Source organism: Carica papaya, chromosome 3 (assembly GCF_054855325.1).
Source record: "Carica papaya isolate Zhongbai chromosome 3, ASM5485532v1, whole genome shotgun sequence".
NCBI classification, from domain to species: domain Eukaryota; kingdom Viridiplantae; phylum Streptophyta; class Magnoliopsida; order Brassicales; family Caricaceae; genus Carica; species Carica papaya.
The window spans coordinates 21558941-21577577 of NC_142311.1; the positions used below are offsets into that span (position 1 = coordinate 21558941).

Genomic DNA, 18637 nt, shown 5'->3' on the forward strand with positions numbered 1-18637 from the left:
AATAGAAAACTAAATGATATGCATACCTTCCGAAATGTGAAAGAAACCCTTCGTACAGCCCTTCTGATGACACTATCATTCACCTTGTCAATCTGGAAACAAAATACTAACAGGAGTTTAACATCTGGATATGAAAGAGTTTATAAAATAATGCGATTCATGCATATCAACGTAAGAATAGTGTGCAAATGTACCAGTAACTTTGCCATAAACCAATGTGTAGGTAAAAGAAGACATTAATGACAGTGTGCACAATATACAGGCATCAACTATTTACCAATATTCCTCTGATCTTAATCAGCTTATCAAAATTGAGATGCACTCTCTAGTAGCCTCCCAAGCTAAAAAAGGCTAATTTGTGCGATGCCTTAACCTTCCAGATCAGCTTTGCAAGCAACTCTATGGTAATTCCATTCCTTTTAGCTGGATGCAAGTAAAAGGTTTTAACAGTAAAAATTCTTTTGGAGCCTCCAAATAGGAAAGTCCTCGTCCTTATTAGAAGTATATTTGGATAGAACCATCAGAAGACATTCGTACTCATTAATCTCCCAACCTTAAGGTTCCTTGAGACCTCCACAGTCCATGAACCATTCCCTCCCAAACCTCAAAGGGCTCTGGGACCTTGGCATCATTATGTCGAGCAATAAAAAAATCTTAGAAAACTGGGTTTTGAGCATCCCACCATCTAACCACAAATCATACCAGAATTTCACTCTCACCTGACCTAACTCCCCACTTAGTGCCTTCATGAATTTCTCACTCCCTGAGCATATTTCTTCCATAATCCAACACCATGCGCCTAGAAGCAATCCTAGGATACCAACCCAATCCCTCCATGCCAAATTTAGCACTTACTTCCTCCTCCACAAGCTATCATGCTCCAACATAAACATCCATAGTCATCTCCCTTGAAGTACCTTATTAACCTCAACCAAAGATCTTAAACTCTTACCACCATATTGAATCAATTGTTTTACTGCATCTCATGCCACTAAATTGCATCTCCTCTCTTTATAATCATCCCGTAAGAACCTGCACTGGATGGACTCCAACTTCTTGGCAATATTAATAAGCATTGTCATCAAAGATATATAATAGATGGGGGAGATATTCACCATGGTGCTTTTGATGAGAGTAAGTCTTCTCCTCTTTTATAACAGATCTCTCTTCCACCTAGATAACTGGAATTCAAGCCTTGCTATCACAGGGTCCCACGTCAAAACATCCTTGTATTTTACCTCAGAGGCATCCCTTAGTATTGCAACGAGATGTCAGTGTACCATCTCCTAGATTCACCAGTTAAGACTTATCTAGACTAACATTAAAAGATTAAAAACTTACTGAAGCTTAGAAGAATACATTTGATATTAAGAACAGCACTGGCATCTCATTCACAATTTAACAGTGTGTCATCACAAAAGTAGAAAAGTCACCTCTTCTGCTTCCACCTTGTCTCCCACCTTAAAAACCCCCTAAACATCTCAAGATCTCTAGAATCTTTTAACGTTTTATTCAAAACCACCATGTCAATGACAGAGTAAATAAGATGGGGGTCTGCTTGTCTAAGACCTCTAGAAGCTTTGAAAAAGAAAATGATCCCTTGTTCAGTAAAACAACAAAAAAGAAAAAGAAAAAAGCAAAAAACATAACCCACTTCCACCATTAAGCCCAAAACCCATTCTACTCAACATTTAGCTCAAAAACCCCTTAGCTCAAAAACCCCAATTCACATGGTCGTATGCCTTTTCCATGTGAACCTTACACAAAACATCATTTTTATACAACAAGTCATCTGTCACCTTGTTGGCAATTAAAACCGCATGCAATAATTTGTCCCCCTCCCCCCAACAAAGGCATGTTGACATTCACTAACCACCCTTCCACTACCTTGGCTGACTAACATAAGATCTTTAATTTTAATAGTCCTCTCAATCTTTGGGATGAACAGAAAAGCATAATTCAAACTCTTGATAGAAGAACCTGAATCTTGAAACGCTCTGAAGAGGTCAATTATATCGTCTTTAATCACTATCCAAAACTTCTATGGAAAACCCATGTTGAAGCCATTAGACCCGGAGCCTTGTCCCCTTTACATTGCATGAGGGGTTCCAAAAATCATACTTATGCAAGATTTTCTTCATATTGGTCATATCTATCAAGGTATATCAAGAACCAATAGAGTTACTTGAGAACGCACTTTATCCGTTATTAAAAGCACTATTAGTTGATCGACTTCTTAGCCATGCAAATATTGATGGAAAACTACGTCGTTTTGGGTAGGCTAGCAGGGTATAAAGGGAGGTCGGGAAAGGGAGAAGAGAAAGGAAAAAAAAGAGAAAAAAGAGAGAAAAGGAGGGAAAGAGGGGAGCGGAGAAGAAGAAGGGAAGGAAAGTTCCAGAAGGAGAGAGGAGAGAGTCGGGGCGGAGGGGAGCGAGAAGGGAGAGGGAAGGAGGCCGTGGACGGACGACGCGACCGGCAGGAAGAAGGAAGATGGAAACGGGAAGTACGGTGAAAATTTGAGCTGTTTGGTGTGGTGTGTGTGTGGTGAGTTTTTGTTGCAGGTTGCGGAGTCGGCAATGGCGCGACGGAGTTGAGCGGTGAAGGTAGGCCGTAAAGCGTGGGGTTATTCCGCACGCTCACGGAGGAGACCGGGGGAGGAAATGAAAGTATGGCGGTGTTGGAGGCGTGCGGGGAGCCGTGGGTAAAGATGGGGGTGGTGCGGGTAGAACAGAGTGAGGAAGATGTGAGAGGATAATCTAGGGAGCGCGGGTGGGAGAAAAACCCGAGATGACAGAAAGAGGTGTGTGCGTGGGTGGGGGCGTGGAGGGAGTCGCTAATAGGAGGCGACGTATTTCCCCGAAGTGCGCGGTGGTAAGGGCGTGTGTATGGAGTGAGACAGTGCAAGCTGAGAGGTTAACCGCCCTAGGTAGGCAAAAGTGTAGAGGAAACGAGAGGAGGCAGAAGGATAGGGGAGGTGGTACATAGGGGGCGGTAGGAGAGGGAAGGGGGCTGGAAGGTACGGTAGAGGGGACTAGGAATCAGGATTTGAGGGGGTTTGGATGAGAGAAGAGGAGTAATATGAACAGTAGGGGTTAGTAAGTTAGAGAAAGGGGGGGGCGGCGAATAGTGTAGAGCACTTGGGATTAGCATGGTGTAAGGGTAGATGGGAGCGTGCGGTTTGGGATGGGAGATTTGGAGCCCGTTGGTGGGGGTGGTTTGAGCCGCCGATGTTGGTGGCGTGAGGAGGTGATATGTGTGTGTGTGTGGCCTAACAAGGTCGAGAGGTGTAGGAGAGTGTATGAGTCACGGGTGTTGGTGACGGGAGGTGGAAATGCTTGTGTGTGTGCGTGGCCCAACGAGGTCGAGAGTTGGAGGAGTGAGTATGAGTCGCCGATGTTGGTGACGCGAGATGAGGGTATTTGTGTGTGTGTGTGGCCTCTTTAGGTCGAGAGGTAGAGGAGTGAGTATGAGTCGCCGATGTTGGTGACGCGAGATGATGGTACTGGTGTGTGTGCGTGGCCTATTTAGGTCGAGAGGTGGAGGAGTGGATATGAGTCGCCGATATTGGTGACGTGGAATGAAGGTTCTTGTGTGTGTGTGTGGCCTCATGAGGTCGGGCGATGGGGGAGAGAGTATGAGTCGCCGATGTTGGTGACGTGAGCTAATGGATGGTTGTTGGGTGGGTGTGGTTGCTTGGCCGTATTGTTTCCTTGGAATAGGACCTTGATGATTAGTGTAGGGAGGGGGGGTTATGAGTTGTTTTGGGTTGGGTAGGATAAATGCATATAGACATTTCTGGAAATTCTTGTCACTGCATACTGCACTTACAACTTGATTTTTATCGTATTGAGTTATGTGAACTCACTTCTCATCATTCACAGGTGGAGTAAGAACGTAGTCGGGATCCGAGCGGCTGGTAACGGAGCCCCGTCAGTAGTGCCATAGAGCACAAGTTTTGTTTGTGATTTAAAGTAGTTTTGAAAGGGTGTGTTAGTTTGGGTATTGAACTTCTAGAAATGGTTGATAATGTGTTACTATGTATTGTAGAGGTGGAGATGTATGTACAATTGATTTGGAGCAATGAATGTGGACAAGTTTCTCTTATGCATGGTTGGAATGATATGGGATTTGTGTGTTGAGTCGTTAAGTTATTGAATGCATATGTCATCTAACTTAAAATAACTATATTAAATATTTCTTATGATGATACACAAATGAAAAAGGATTTTAAGTTAATTGTTTCTATATTTAAAATTTTAGATGACAAATGAGGCAATCACATGTCAAGGAATTTTTAATTCTTGAAGTTGCGAGACTTAGATTATATTTAGTGATTTGGATCTTGATTCTGAAGGATTTTTTGTAGGAATGTTGAACCTAAAGTCTAAATGACTCCAATGGAAGGATGTCCTTTTCACATGGAAGCAATTATTATCACTCTTTTACAAGAACGGGATGTAGGATAAAGAGGATTGATTTATCCAATTATGAATTTGAAGATAAAAACCTATACATCATACCTAATTTTTCTTAGACATCACATCTAATAAGTTCTTAAGCATCACAATTAAGGGTTTAATTGCGTGACACAATCAAAAAATTGAGAAACTCTCAAATTATTTTATTAAATAATTGAATGAATTCTCTCAAGAGCTTACAACCATATTAACAGAGAGTTAAGTAGTTTTTCCTAACTAGATTAGAAAAAACTGAAATAATTTAGGAATATTATTTCTAAAGTATAGGAATATTAATATTAAAAAAATTAGGAATATTAATTCTGATACAAATTGGGAATATTAATAAATAGGAAAACTAAATACTATAAAAAATAAAATCCTAAAGTTACTAACAATATAACAACAGCTCCTAAATAATGTAATAGTTTGATATTTAAAAGAAATAAAATTTTTAATACACTTAACCATACCCATTCTGCATCGTTATCCCTTGGTTGGAAAAACTCGTTTACAAGTTCTAGATTGATGAATGATTTAAAACTTGATCTTCAAGCTTCCTCATGAAAATTTAACAAACTTTGTGCATGGTCATTTTCATCAATAACAAACATGACGGAAACATATAACTGTTATGACTGTAAAACCTGATGATAGGATGAAAACAACATGTTGGTCAACTCAGGTTTCAACTTCATCCTTGAATTGAACATCTTTAGACTCAATAATTGGCTTAGGTTCCTCCTTACATTGAACTTTTGTAACACTTCCTTTAGATAGTGAAGGATCTTAAATAACTTTAATCTCTTTACTCTTAAAAGGACAAGATACTTGTTCTCATTTCTCAATTTCAACGAACTCCTTTTTATATTTGTTTCATTGACAGGAAGTGGTTTTGGATGTTTACATTTATCTATCTCTTCTATAGTAACAGGTTTTAAAATTACATTTCACATATTGAACACAAAATGATAGCTATTGGTAGTCTCATCCTGCTAAACTTGTCGATCACAAAACCAAGGTTGACCTAGAAAAACATGTACGAACAACTTAAGAATTGCGTTGCACAAAATTTGATCACTTGAAGTACCATGAAGAATAGAAACAAGACTTTGTTGAGCTACGAAAATGCTCGAATAAATTGTCCAAATTAGTTTGTACGGTTAAGGTTGCGACTATGTTCAAAGATTGAGTCCTTCAACTGCAGTTATTGAAACAAGATTTCAGCAACATTCCTCACGAAGGAAAAATTTCTTATATTTATCTTCACAATTGGCTACGGTTTATGACGTGATAGTGATCGAAGAAATACCCAAACTAGCACTGGCGGAAGGGAGGAAGAGAGCTAGCACTAATGAGCTTCCTATGAATGCTAGAAAGTACTCCCAAAGCAAGAGTTCTCAAGATGAATCCACACTGGAACAAGTCTCAAACAGTGAGACAGAATCCAATGGACGAGCGTTCCGACCTAGGAAGAGACGACACAAGAAGATACCAGAAACAAAGAGGTTATTAGGTCTCACTGCCAAAGAACGACTAGGTCCAAGAGTCCCGACCCAAGAAGTCCAAGATGTCGTCTGGGTTTGGACACCCGTGGGGTACGTATATGTAGCCCTTCACACATATGAATCATGGCCTTCGCACACACCGGCATTTCGCCCGCAAGGCTGAAATCTCGGGGTGCACAAACAACGGCGTTCGTACACCCCACGACACAGCATGCCGAGCGTGCAAACGGATAGCTTTGCACACACCGCACGCACAAGCATGCGTGTAGACAGCGCACTTGTGTGCAGCATGCGCGAACATGCAGCAAACCGGGCACCCAATTCCCTGCATCCGCCCGAGGCATCCAACCCAGGCACATGCCCAACGCCCAGTGCACTCCTAGGCCCAGCAGGCTCGACACATGCCCAATGCCTACGCACACCTAGGCCCAACGCCCAACCCGCATGCGGATCCAGCTTGCCCAGCAGGCCCACTCCTGCGACCTACGCAGCAACAGCACACAACCCGCACGCCCATCCGACACGACCTGCACGAACATATGACGCAACCCGTGTCTCCCGCCTGGATCGACCCACGTGTCTATCTAGCTTGGCCCGCGCACCTCAACAGGTTGACCCGCGCACCCACTTCCCTGCCACGTGGCAGCCGTGGGTAAGAGTCTTTTTTGGACTCCTTTTCTTCAATTTTCGAAGTGTTTTACATGGACACCACGTGGGATAATTTTCAGCATTTTTTATTCTTTTTTTTACTATTATTTTAATGTAAAATCTATCTACTATGATTATTTAATTAATTGTTTGAATTTTAAATTGGGATACATTAATATTTTATTATTTCTTGTAGGATAGAGTTTTATATTTCAAAATCTTTGTGTTTGTTTAGAACTATTCCGGAAAAAGCACCTATAAGTTGTAAACACACATTGATAAGAATAATATTTAAAACTTTTGCTTTCTTCAAGAATTAACTTTACCAATTTCTTTAACATCTTCAAGTTCTTCATAAGATAGGGAATTTTCAGAAGTCTTATTGAGCTGAAAAGCTGAGATCGACTTATTGGATAAGTCCATGACATCTTTCTTTTCCTTATTTCTTTTTCTTTTTTCTTTATTTATGCATGCCATTATGCAGCTAAGGTGGAAAAGGTTTATCTATGCTATTAACTTGTCGGAGGTTATTTAGGCGGTTAAGTTTTTATATTGCATGCGTTGGTGAAGGTTATAAAAGTTGATTCGATCCTCCCCATACTCTCGCATTAGTTTGGAAAATTGTAGAACATTTATTGGATCTTTTTCCACTTTAGCTGCATAATGGTACATAATTACAATTAAAAAGGACTTGTCAATCCTATTATACTTGAGTGATGACTTATTCTCTTATAATTCCAAATATTTTAAACCTTTTCTATGACATTAACTTGTCAAGAGAGTAAAATAAGAAAATAGATATAAATACCTCGTTTTAAATTGCTAACAATCAGTCTGAAAGGGGATAAATCAGTTTAGGTGAACCGAATTGGTCAAACTCAGTTCAAAAAGTCAAAATAGAGCATGATTGCCCACTCGATGGCGCATGCTCGTGCGTGTCCACACACCGGCTTATGATCACCGGATAGTGAGAATCTTTAGTCAGTCAAGTTGAATGAAGGTGGTGATTGCAAATTGAAGGTCGGTGTGAGACACGGCTTGTGCAGAAGTTAGGTATCAAGAAAAACAACGGCTGGGAGAGCTTGTGCCAATCTGTGTGAAACTTCCCAGTGGAATTTAACGGCAGGGTTTCAAGGATGTGCGGATTGGAGTAGTTTGAGACTAGTGGGAGAGGCTATGCCAACCACCTCTTAGTAGTAGCTTGTGGATGGGTTGACATTTTTTTTTTCAGAATGGGTTTGGGGCTGCCTGGATGTAGAATTACTAAATCCATAATGACTGACTCCTAAATAGTATGATATTTTGGTATTTAATAGAATAAAAATTTCTATTTAAAAAAATAATTAAAATTTCTAATCCATTTAAACATAACTCACTTTGCATCAGAAAGTGATTACATCGTCAGAGTTGCTCTCTTCTCTCCTACAGAGTATTCGAAGAGATGACAGAGGTTCCGCTAATAGCTCATGAGTAAGCAGTCCTTCAAAGTTGTGCACAAGCTAAAATCATTTTTTTGGGCAAGCAATAAAATCTCCAGCTATTCCAATATATGACCACAATGATGTACTAACCACCATAAGTCATGAGCTACCTCTTTCTATGAAACAAGATGGCATTATCATTGACGACCCAGCTAATGAGAGAAAGTTACCAGATGAGCTAACTAAGGACACTGCGAAGGATGTTTTAATCACTATTTAACAAATTGAGTTACCAAATAGTGAATCTCTCAATTTAGTAGGAAGCAATGGCATAGTTCAAGTTGAGGACGACAACTTTCTACCTTAATTTCAAGAAAAAAGACACCCCATCTGAAGGGATTTCACCAAAACTTTTTGGCTCCTAACAATATTGAGGAAATTTTGGCGGCTCTTCCTTTTGTGGATTTTTTCATGCCTAATCTTATTACTCTTTCAGAATCTTTATTTTTAGAAGCATTCTTATCACATCATGATTTTCTCAAGCTTTGCGATATTATTTATTTCAAAGACATATCCAAGTTATTTGGAAGACGTGTCCAAGTTTTCAACTTCTTCTAGTTCAATATCTCAAAACTCAATGTTGAGTTTCCTACATGGGGAAGAATGATGCAAAATATGAACACTCTAGAATGGACATATATGAATAGTTTGACATATTATTTTTATGTACTACTAAGGTTAATTAGTTTTCTTTTAAAATAAAAAATTGGTATATATCATTAATTACAAGTACCAAAGGGGTGTCAAACCGTATACAAAAATATTTATATGTTAATCATAATGTCAATAAGGTCCCAGAGATACTTCATAAAATATAAAAGATGACCCACAACCAAGAAGGCCTAGGAGCACCTATTTCTAACCCTCTCGAGATCCTTATTCACCTTTTCTAAAGCCATCCTGTTTCTTTCATTCCACATAACCTAAAATATAACAGAGGGAATGAGGCACACATGTTTCTTTCCCCCACTAATTCATTTCCAGACCCAAATCTCATCTCTAACTGTACCAGCCATTACTCAATTAATCCCCAGAGACCCATATGTCATGGTCCAAAGATTGTATGCAAGTGGACACTCAAGTAAAATGTGATCACAAATCTCCTCCATCCTCCTGTAAAGAAAACAGTCATTCACTATAATCTTTCTCCCTCTAATTAACTGGTCAATAGTGAGAATACATCTGTGCTCTATTTCCCAAGCAAAAAAAATAACTCTGAAACGAGCATTCACCTTACAGATTTATTGGAAAGGAATCTTGGTCTCTATGGGGTCCTTCTTGGTCAAGTAATTATAAAAAGACTTAACTGTGAATGTTCCTATAGCATTGAGGGTGTCTTGCTTGGTCAAGTCATTATAAAAAGACTTAATTGTGAATGTTCCTATATCATTGAGGGTGTCCTTCTTAGTCAAGTAATTATAAAAAGACTTAGTTGTGAATGTTCCTATAGACTTAACTGTGAATGCCCCTATAGCGTTGAGGCTCCATACTGGTTGGTCATTACTTCTATTCAAAAGATGCAAAGGATAGGAGCTCAGGAGAGTTCAATTTATTTCCCAGTTATTGAGATTTCTTATTATCTCCACACACCACTTCCTTTCTCCCCCATTATATCTTAATGCCTCATGGACAGAGATGTTCTTGTGCCATGCAATCACAAAAATCTGGGAAATCTTATCTCTGGGCACTCCTTCCTCAAGTCAAGAGTCCTTCTAAAAACTTGTTCTCACTCTATTGCCGACTTTCCACCCGATGCATTCTTGAATTTTATTCCTTCCCATAATTATTTCTTTTACACCCATTTCCCACGCGGTCTTGTCAAATTTCTCGAATACCATTCTCTATCCGTGGTATCAAACTTCTGCTCTACCACCCTCCTCCATAGAGTGTTGTTTTCATGAACCGCCAAATCCACTTGTCCTATAGGGCCTAGTTCATCTCAATAACAGATCTCAAACCCAAACCACCTTGATGAGGTTATTTAGCTTTTCTAGGAACTAGAATATGTTAATTATTATCTTAGGATTTTTATTACTTATTTAGTAACAATCTTATTTCATTTCCTATTTAAGAACTCTAGTGATATTGCCATTTAAACACCCAACAATACATAATTGATTAATTGATTCATAATTATTAAAGAAACTGCTTATAAATAAAAACTTTGGTTTTCACTAATTAAATTAAGAGCCAAAAGCCCAATAATTGTGGGTTTGATTTATCTTTTCTTGTGTTTACTTTTTTTATCTTTAACCCTATCCCACTATGCTACACAATACTTGTTATTAGACTAATATATGGGTTTCAATTGGTTCTTTTGTGTGAAAATTATAGCCTTGAAATTGAAGATAAAGGCAGTAAATCGACTCCATGCCATCTGTTGTTTTCTCTTTATTTCCAAATAGATATTGTTCATGAAGGGATGTTACTAAATGCCTATTCGAGTTTCAATTAATAAAACCTTGAGGGTGTTTGGCTTAGCCTATAACTTGGTCAATAGAAGCTAATAAGTTCTCTAACAGTGTTTCAATTTTTTTTTATGCATTACGCAAACAGCAAAATGCTTATAAGTCAAACAGTTTATAAGCTCTTGTAATAATCTAATTTACTCAGCAATTTTAAAATTCTATCCCTAACATACATGCTTTTTTTTACCATCCTGATTCCTGTTTTCTATTTATATTTCTTATTAATTTATTTTTCAAATTATTGTAAATCACCTACATAATATAGTTTTGATTTAAGATTGGAATCAATATAAACATTTAAAATAATTTTATCTTGTTAATAACACATATTTCTCAAATTATTATTAAGTTATATTGATAAATAAGTATGAATATAAACTAAAAATACTAATAAAAAGGAAAATAATATGTAACATTTAATTTATATTTTAACATAAAATATTAATAATTGAATTTGAGATTAAAGAAATACATTCTAGCAGCTCTACATATTAAAAAAATAGTAAAATTATTCCTTTTTGTCATTTTATCAAGAAAATAATAGCCAAACAGCTTATAAGTAGTTTAGAGAATATCGTTTATAAGCTGTAAAAAGCTTAAAACCTTGTACTAGCCAAACAGCTTTAACAAAATATATTTACCAAATATGTAGTAAACTAATAAAAACTTATAAGCTCCTGTTAGCCAAACAACTCGACAACATATTTTATTATTAAATATATATATATATATATATGTATATATCAGCTGATACACTTGTTGCAGAGCTTATAAGTTCTACAGCTTATAGATTCCTACAAAATGAGCTCAACCAAACACCTAGCAGACCTGCTCCATTTATTGCTATACAAAAAGCAGACTGAAAACAGAAAGCATAAAGCATGAAGCATCAAAACCATTCCTTGGCAGGGAATCTACAATGCTATTTAAGATTGAGCAATAGAAACACCCTGTCATGAACTATGGGTTATAGTTATCATTACCATAAGAAAGCTTTTGACACTAATTGGATAGTACTTATAGAATGCAGTACCTCTTGAAAAATTGATGTATACGACTATATTGCATTTCATGAATGACCAAAATACCTTATGGTGCAGAATATAATGATGCCAAGCATAGCGTGCCTCCCCAGATAATAAAAGCATAGACCTAGGAGGAAGATAGATAGCTCTTCTTAAAAAATTTGAGCACTTTTTGAGATTGTCCACCTTCATCTCAGAGCTTGTGGCAAGCTTCCATTCGCCATCTGAATACCTCCTGAACTCCATAATACAAGGGCCAGCCAATGAAAGGCTGAAAATTAACCCCTCAAATGCTGAATGCGTGTCTATGTGTGGGGACAAGCCCACTCCAGTTGGGTATTCATTAACCTGTGATACCATAGTAACTTGAGTCTTTTACGCAAAAAAAAAAGGAATGAAGAAAAAAGAAGAATCTGATGTCTAACAACAATTGGACATCTACAAACACCATAAAGTCCTATATATCTCATAAGAACAGAAGAAGCAAGATAAAGTTTGATATTATTTAATTTTAGAGTGTCATACTGTTGGAGGAAAACATACAACATACCGTCAGTTGGTCCAAAATTAAACTTGCAGGATTGTCACAGTTTGGGAACAACGAAATCTTTTCAAGGATGAGAGAAACAAAGGATGGAAGCTCCCCTAAGTGACGTCTCGTGTCAATATTCCTTGTCTGTTCCGAGAACAGAGAACAATTAAGAGAGTTGTATCGACCTTCAAAGTTAAAACATAACCACAAATATAACAGGAAATATGCAAAGATTAATGGTATTATGAGATAAGAAAAGAGATAAGTTTGATCATGCACAAGAAAACAATAAAGACTTTCGTGTCTTCACCATGATTTAGATATTATACAGCAGACACTGGAATGCTAATTATAGTCTTTTTTAAATTTTAATAACAATTTATGCCTCCTGCATTTTAATTAGAAATTTTGCCAAGTTATTAGAAGATACCAGGTAGTTATGATTCAAAACTAGTAATTTCCCCACAGATAGAGAAGATGTCAAATGAACCTTTTTTTTTTCCTTATTTTTGAGATAAAAGATGCCAAATGAATCTAACCCACCATAATTTTCAAATCCGCATGTATACATAGGGTGGCAAAAAAGCATAAAGTATAAAATAGTGATATACAACTATTAAAAATTACAGGAGCAAGGAAGCATCATGTAATATACGTCATAACAAAATTCATAACCATAATGTTGGACCCTTCTTTTTGAAAGACAGTTCCACGGCCTTCCATCAACTGCTGCAAGCAATTCCTGGACCAAAAAGAAAAAAGAAAGAGAAGTAGTTGTATAGTCAACAAGCCACAAGTGCCACTACTTCACCAAATTAGAAAGTTGATGCTGACATTGCTATGAAAGACAAGAATCCTTACTTGCTCTTCATTCTCGGTCACAAAGTCATGCATTAAGTAAAGGCCTGGAATGTCCAACTCTGAAGAAACCAGTGCCACAGGAAGAGTATCATTCAGATGTGCCTGTACAGAAGAGCAAAATTTTATCCATACAAGCCATCAGTCATGTGCCACCTCCATGTGATCAAACTACGTTGCTGTCACATAATTTATCAAATCCAATACCTCAAAATAGTCACAGAATAAAACTATCTTCCATGATGAAACAAAAACAGAATCAGTGAGAAGAAAGTAAACTGAGAAAACCCAAAATGGTTTTCAACGAAAGTTAGAAAGCCCTGAATTACCTCAAAAGTTAGTTGAAGCACCGAGAAACGTATGTGCAAAGAACGTCCTCCAAGATCAGGACAAGGACGACCGTCCATTGCTTTTAAAGCAGCTTGAGCAGATGTCGATTCGGTATAGGAGACAATAACACGAGCACCACTGTCATCGGCTGCATACACACCCTTCACTTCCCCAAAAGCACTAAACACTGATGCAATGGTGTCTAATGAAGACCCAACAGCCGGGCCACAGTTTGCGACGTAAAGATTGGAACTCTTTTCACCATCAACTCCTTTAGGACGCACGAATCTTGGCAAACCCATTTCAAACACCAATTTTTGGTTCAGCCCTTTTGAAGTAATGCGAAGTAAAACACGAATCTCGCTGTTGGTTTCTTGTGTGAGTCGGAAGGAAACAATATAAGTTACGAAAAGATAAAGAAGGAGACTCGAAGAAATCTTTTGGGAAATATGTGATTCGTAAATTTTTCTATGTAAACTTCCATATTTTAGGTACGGGTAGTCGGAAACAAAATTTCAGGTCTCTTCAAAATCCTTCTACAGCTGCCCGCCCACCCGGTTTCTTTCTTAGGCTCTTGACAATTAGAGTATTCAACTATGAGGATCCCATAGGTTTACATAATATACTTTTTGTTGGGATAAATTTTAATGATTCTTAGTTAATGTATTATAATAACAGTAATTAAATAATAATAATACAGAATTATAATAATAAAATTTTTTTACGTTTGTATAATGATATATTAATATATATTAATGATATATTTTTATTTGTATCATATAATGGTATGATTGTATTTTTAGTTAAATTATTAATTTACCCTACATATTATATGTAATAGTAAATAGTATAAAAGAAGTATGTAAGAAAAAAAAATATTTATCAATATAATTATATTTGTATCTAAATAAATAATTATTATACATAATTAAATTAAAATTTTATATTTAATAAAATAAATAATAATTATTTATATTATTATATTAATTTAATAAGTTTTTAATTATCATGACATATATGAAATTAATTAAATTAGATAGGGGTATAATGGAGAACAAATAGAATACCCACCAAATACCACTAATTTGGTAGTTTAAAAATTCACTTCAAAATTTACCAGTCAAATACCATTTGTTATTATTGGAAGTTGAAACAAACACGATTTTCTCACGTCCGTAAAATACCATACACTAAAATTCTACCATTTACCATGATTCAAACAGAGGGTTAGGAATGCATCCAATAAAATTAGGAATGTGATGTTGAAAATTGTTTCAAGAATAAATCAAAAATATGCTGCAGGTATTTCTTGATTTTATGCAAAATAGTTTTCGGCAGATATTTTTTGATTTTATACATGTTAGTCTTCCTTATTTTCTTGCTTCTAATTAATTTGTTATTAGTGACAGAATTTTTGGAGATTATGTAATGATTTTTAGCCTTTCTGTTTGGTTGTAAGCTTATATAAAAGCATATTCATTTCTGAATAAACCAGTAGATTGCAACAAGTTTTTGTGCAATTTTTTTTTTCCTTGATCTGCAAGAACTCTATTTCCTAATACTTTGTTTCTCAAATTATTTCAACAATTTTAGTATCAGAGCCAAAATATTGAGAGAGTAGAGAGAGATAAACACATGAGGTGATTAAAACAAAAAAAAAAATCATGGGAAGCAGTGGTAATGCATGAGTGTTGCACAACTACTCATTCCCATTTTTAAATGAGAATGTTATGAATTTTGGAGTATAAAAATGAGAAACTCCACTCAAATCTCAAGATCTTTAGTATGACATCCCAAATATTAATTAATGTATAAAGGTGTCAGATAAAGAAACAGATTATGAGTGTATAATAGATAAATATATTTAATGGAATAAATAATTACAATCCCTTATAAAATAATAATAGAGTTATATATATCAATGAGGTAGAAATAAAATTAAATTAGAAGCCTCTACAAAAGATGGACTTATCAAAGTGCGAGATAAATTATGCACTCATAAAAGATCATAGATCTACGAGATCCTCAAAGACTTCAAGGGATAGGTTAGTAATCGATTCCTCACTATCTTCCTCATCTGGGGGGATATGGAAAGGAGTGAGTTCCATATACTCAGTAAGAAAAATAATATTTAAATAATATCATAAGATTTAAAACTAATTAAAAGTACTATAATCAGTTACCGTCAAGAGTCATGTCAGAGTTCTTTATAAATTTTAAAAATTATTTATTTTATTAAAAATATATCAAACCCATCATGTCATAGTCATATGATATCAATCAAATCAATCATGCTAAAAATAGAGAAAATTAAATAAATCATGCTATATCTTTCAATTTATTTTTTGTGCGAAATCGTTTCGACTTCCTTTTACTAAGAGCAATAAGGGTTTTCGACTACACATGCGGAATGACCAATTTATTTTATTTATAACAGTAATTTGCGACTTGTCAAACCAACATCATATTTACGGTTTGCTAAATCATGACATAATATATGAATGCGGTTATATCAACTATAGTGGTCCTACATGTTAGTTATGGTTATGACCGTACTTCACCAAAAGTGATCCCTACAATCATATCACATCATCACTCTCGTCAGATGGTACGTCATCATCCATAGGAGTGTTCCTCTCGTGTTTTTTCAGAGCAGACAAGAGAGAAACAAAAATCTCTCAGAGATAAAAAATCTAGCGAAACATTTTATGAATTATACATGCTAATACCAATATATATTTCTCATATCTATACATCATTTCATGTTTAATTATTTTTCTATGGTCAATTGCATCACATATTAATATTTATCTCAAGTATTAAATTATTTAAATTACACACGCAAATTAATAAGTTCATATACGATCATAAAATATGCATTTAATACGTAAAATTTTTTAGTATAAAACTTAACCATGCAATCATTAATTTAAACTTTATTAATTTTTATTTTAGAAATGCTCCTTAGTATATTTAAAAATAAATATTAAATTTCTTACCGAAACCTTAGTGTTTCCTGCACATTTTTCTTCTTCTTTTCCTCTCTCTCTCTATATCACTCTTTCTCTCTCTAAAGCTCTTTGGTGGAAGAATGGAAATGGAAGTGATGAGGAAATGGTGAAGTGGGGGTCCTATTTATAAAAAATGGAGACCGTTAAATTTATAACAAGTGTCAAAATTTGGTGAAGAGAGAGAAAGTCAATAGCAAAGGTAAGATGTGACGACTAACAAATGGACGATGCAATGTAATGGCGGTGTGAAAATCATAGGCGCACCCAAACGACGGCAACACGATGTCCAAGCAGCCTTAGCATGCCTCCCAAGCCGGCAGCGGCGCGCTACTTAAGCCGACGGCAGCATGCCACCCAACCGACAATGCAAGGCACCCAAGGGGGCGACATTGCTCGGGGTCACATGCTGCCCCAACCTGCCGTGTGCTGCGGGCATTCCTGCTGAATTTTTTGCCTTTTTTCTCTGTTTTTTCTCGAAATCTTTTTAAATAATAAATAAAAATATAATTTTCCTACAATAAAATAAAATAATTAATTTCAAAAATTATTTAACCCAAATAAAATACGAAATACGATATTCATCTAAAAAATTAAAAATACGAAATATTAAGGAGTTTAAATGGCCTTAGGACCCGAATAAATATAAGTTCTTATCACAAATTAAGCACGAAGATTTTCGGGGTGTTTCATTTGGGACATGGTAGAACATGGCTATGTAGATCCAGATGAAGGAAGCAAATTAAAGAACAACAAGAGGAAAGACTTTAAGACGTTATTAATCATTCAGTAGATTGTCAATGACAACATCTTCTAACGTATTGTAGCAACAACCACATCAAAATATGCTTGGCTAATTCTGCAAAAGGAGTTTCAAGGTGATTTAAAGGTGATCGTGGTGAAATTGCAATTCTTTCGACGTGACTTTGAGACCTTGGTCATGAGAAATGAAGAATTTATTGATGATTTTTTGTCCAAAACTATTATAATAGTCAGTTAGATGCGATCTTATAAGGAAAAGATTACTGACCAAACAATTACTGAAAAGGTATTGAGAAGCTTGACTCCCAAATTTTACCATGTAGTTACTGCCATAGAAGAATAAAAGGATTTATCTATTTTTTCTTTTGATGAATTAATGGGGTCTTTACAAGTAAATGAGATTAGAATTAACCGATCACTTAAAAAGTATGAAGAACAATAATTTTAAGTGTAGGAAACAACCAACAAAAGAAGAGAAGATGAAACTTCAACAAGTAAAGATCGAGGAAGAGGAGGATTTTATGGTTGTGGCAGGGGTCGAGGCAGAGGCAGAGGCAGAGGCAAAGGTCGATCTGATGGGCAAAAAAGGTAGTCTGGAGAGTAAAGTAAACACAAGAATGGATTCAATGCTATCATTACAAGAAATATGGCCATAAAAAACTAGTTGTTGGTGTAAAGATCAACAAGTGAATTATGCAGCAGAGAATGGAGAGAAAGTAAGTTTTTTATGGTTCATTTTGGAGAAGAAAGTAAGTTTTGTATGGTTCATTTTGCTACTAATAATACTTCAAGTAATGTATGGTTTGTAAATAGTGGTTGTATAAATCATATGAATGGCATAAATCCTTGTTCAAAAAGCTTGATAAAACACAAAAAGTGAAAGTTCAACTTGGAAATGGAAATGAAATTCAAGTTGAGAGGAAAGGTACAATGGTACTTTAAACTAGCAACGGTAAAATAAAACTCCTGCATAATATTCAATTTGTACTTGATTTGGGATATAATTTATTAAGTGTGAGACAACAATATTATTACAGGATAGTGCATGTTGTTTGAGATATAATTATTATGTTCAAGATTTAATTATTCGTATAATATATTAAATACATTATTATTTAATAATTTATTTTAATACATGGCAGTAATATTTTTATTATCATATTTATTATTTTATTTATACATAATTATTAAGAGAAAAATTAGGGAGCTGCAATATATATATATATATATGAGATATATATTCATAATCTTTTGGGCTGCTGGAAAAATTAGGCATAGTAAATATATATAAGAGATATATATAATGTGAATAGAAAACAAATAATTTTGGGTTTTAGCCCCTGCAGCCATCTTGTACAAATATATGTGAGATGTATATATATATAACGTGTGGATGGAAATTTTTTTGAAATATTTTGTGTAACACCCGGCTCACCATCACCCTAAATTACATATCAAAATTTCTATTTATTGGAGTCTTAAGACTATTTAAATTCATTTAAATTTATCTTTAATTTAAATTTGTGATTTTAATTTTAATTTTATTTGTTATTTATAATA

The 18637-nt window shown here is 35.6% G+C and overlaps 1 protein-coding gene across 7 annotated transcripts in view; it reads right to left on the minus strand.

Moving 5' to 3' along the window:
* The window catches only part of LOC110818506 (RNA-binding (RRM/RBD/RNP motifs) family protein), a 36682-nt gene extending 22781 nt beyond the window's left edge, over positions 1 to 13901 (minus strand). For 2 of the 7 annotated variants that reach the window (XR_015817939.1, XM_088216273.1), the window contains exons 1-6: positions 13307 to 13898; positions 12981 to 13082; positions 12747 to 12861; positions 12138 to 12304; positions 11651 to 11935; positions 27 to 92 (exon numbers count right to left, since the gene is read on the minus strand). Coding sequence is in view for 6 of the 7 variants with exons in the window: in XM_088216273.1 (XP_088072399.1) it covers positions 27 to 92; positions 11651 to 11935; positions 12138 to 12304; positions 12747 to 12861; positions 12981 to 13082; positions 13307 to 13609 (1038 nt within the window). In the remaining variant the exon portion in view is untranslated. Of the gene's footprint in view, positions 1 to 26; positions 93 to 11650; positions 11936 to 12137; positions 12305 to 12746; positions 12862 to 12980; positions 13083 to 13306 lie in introns of all 7 variants that reach the window. The other 5 variants (XM_088216270.1, XM_088216271.1, XM_088216272.1 and 2 more) reach the window with 4 other exon arrangements.
* Positions 13902 to 18637: the final 4736 nt, after the last annotated feature.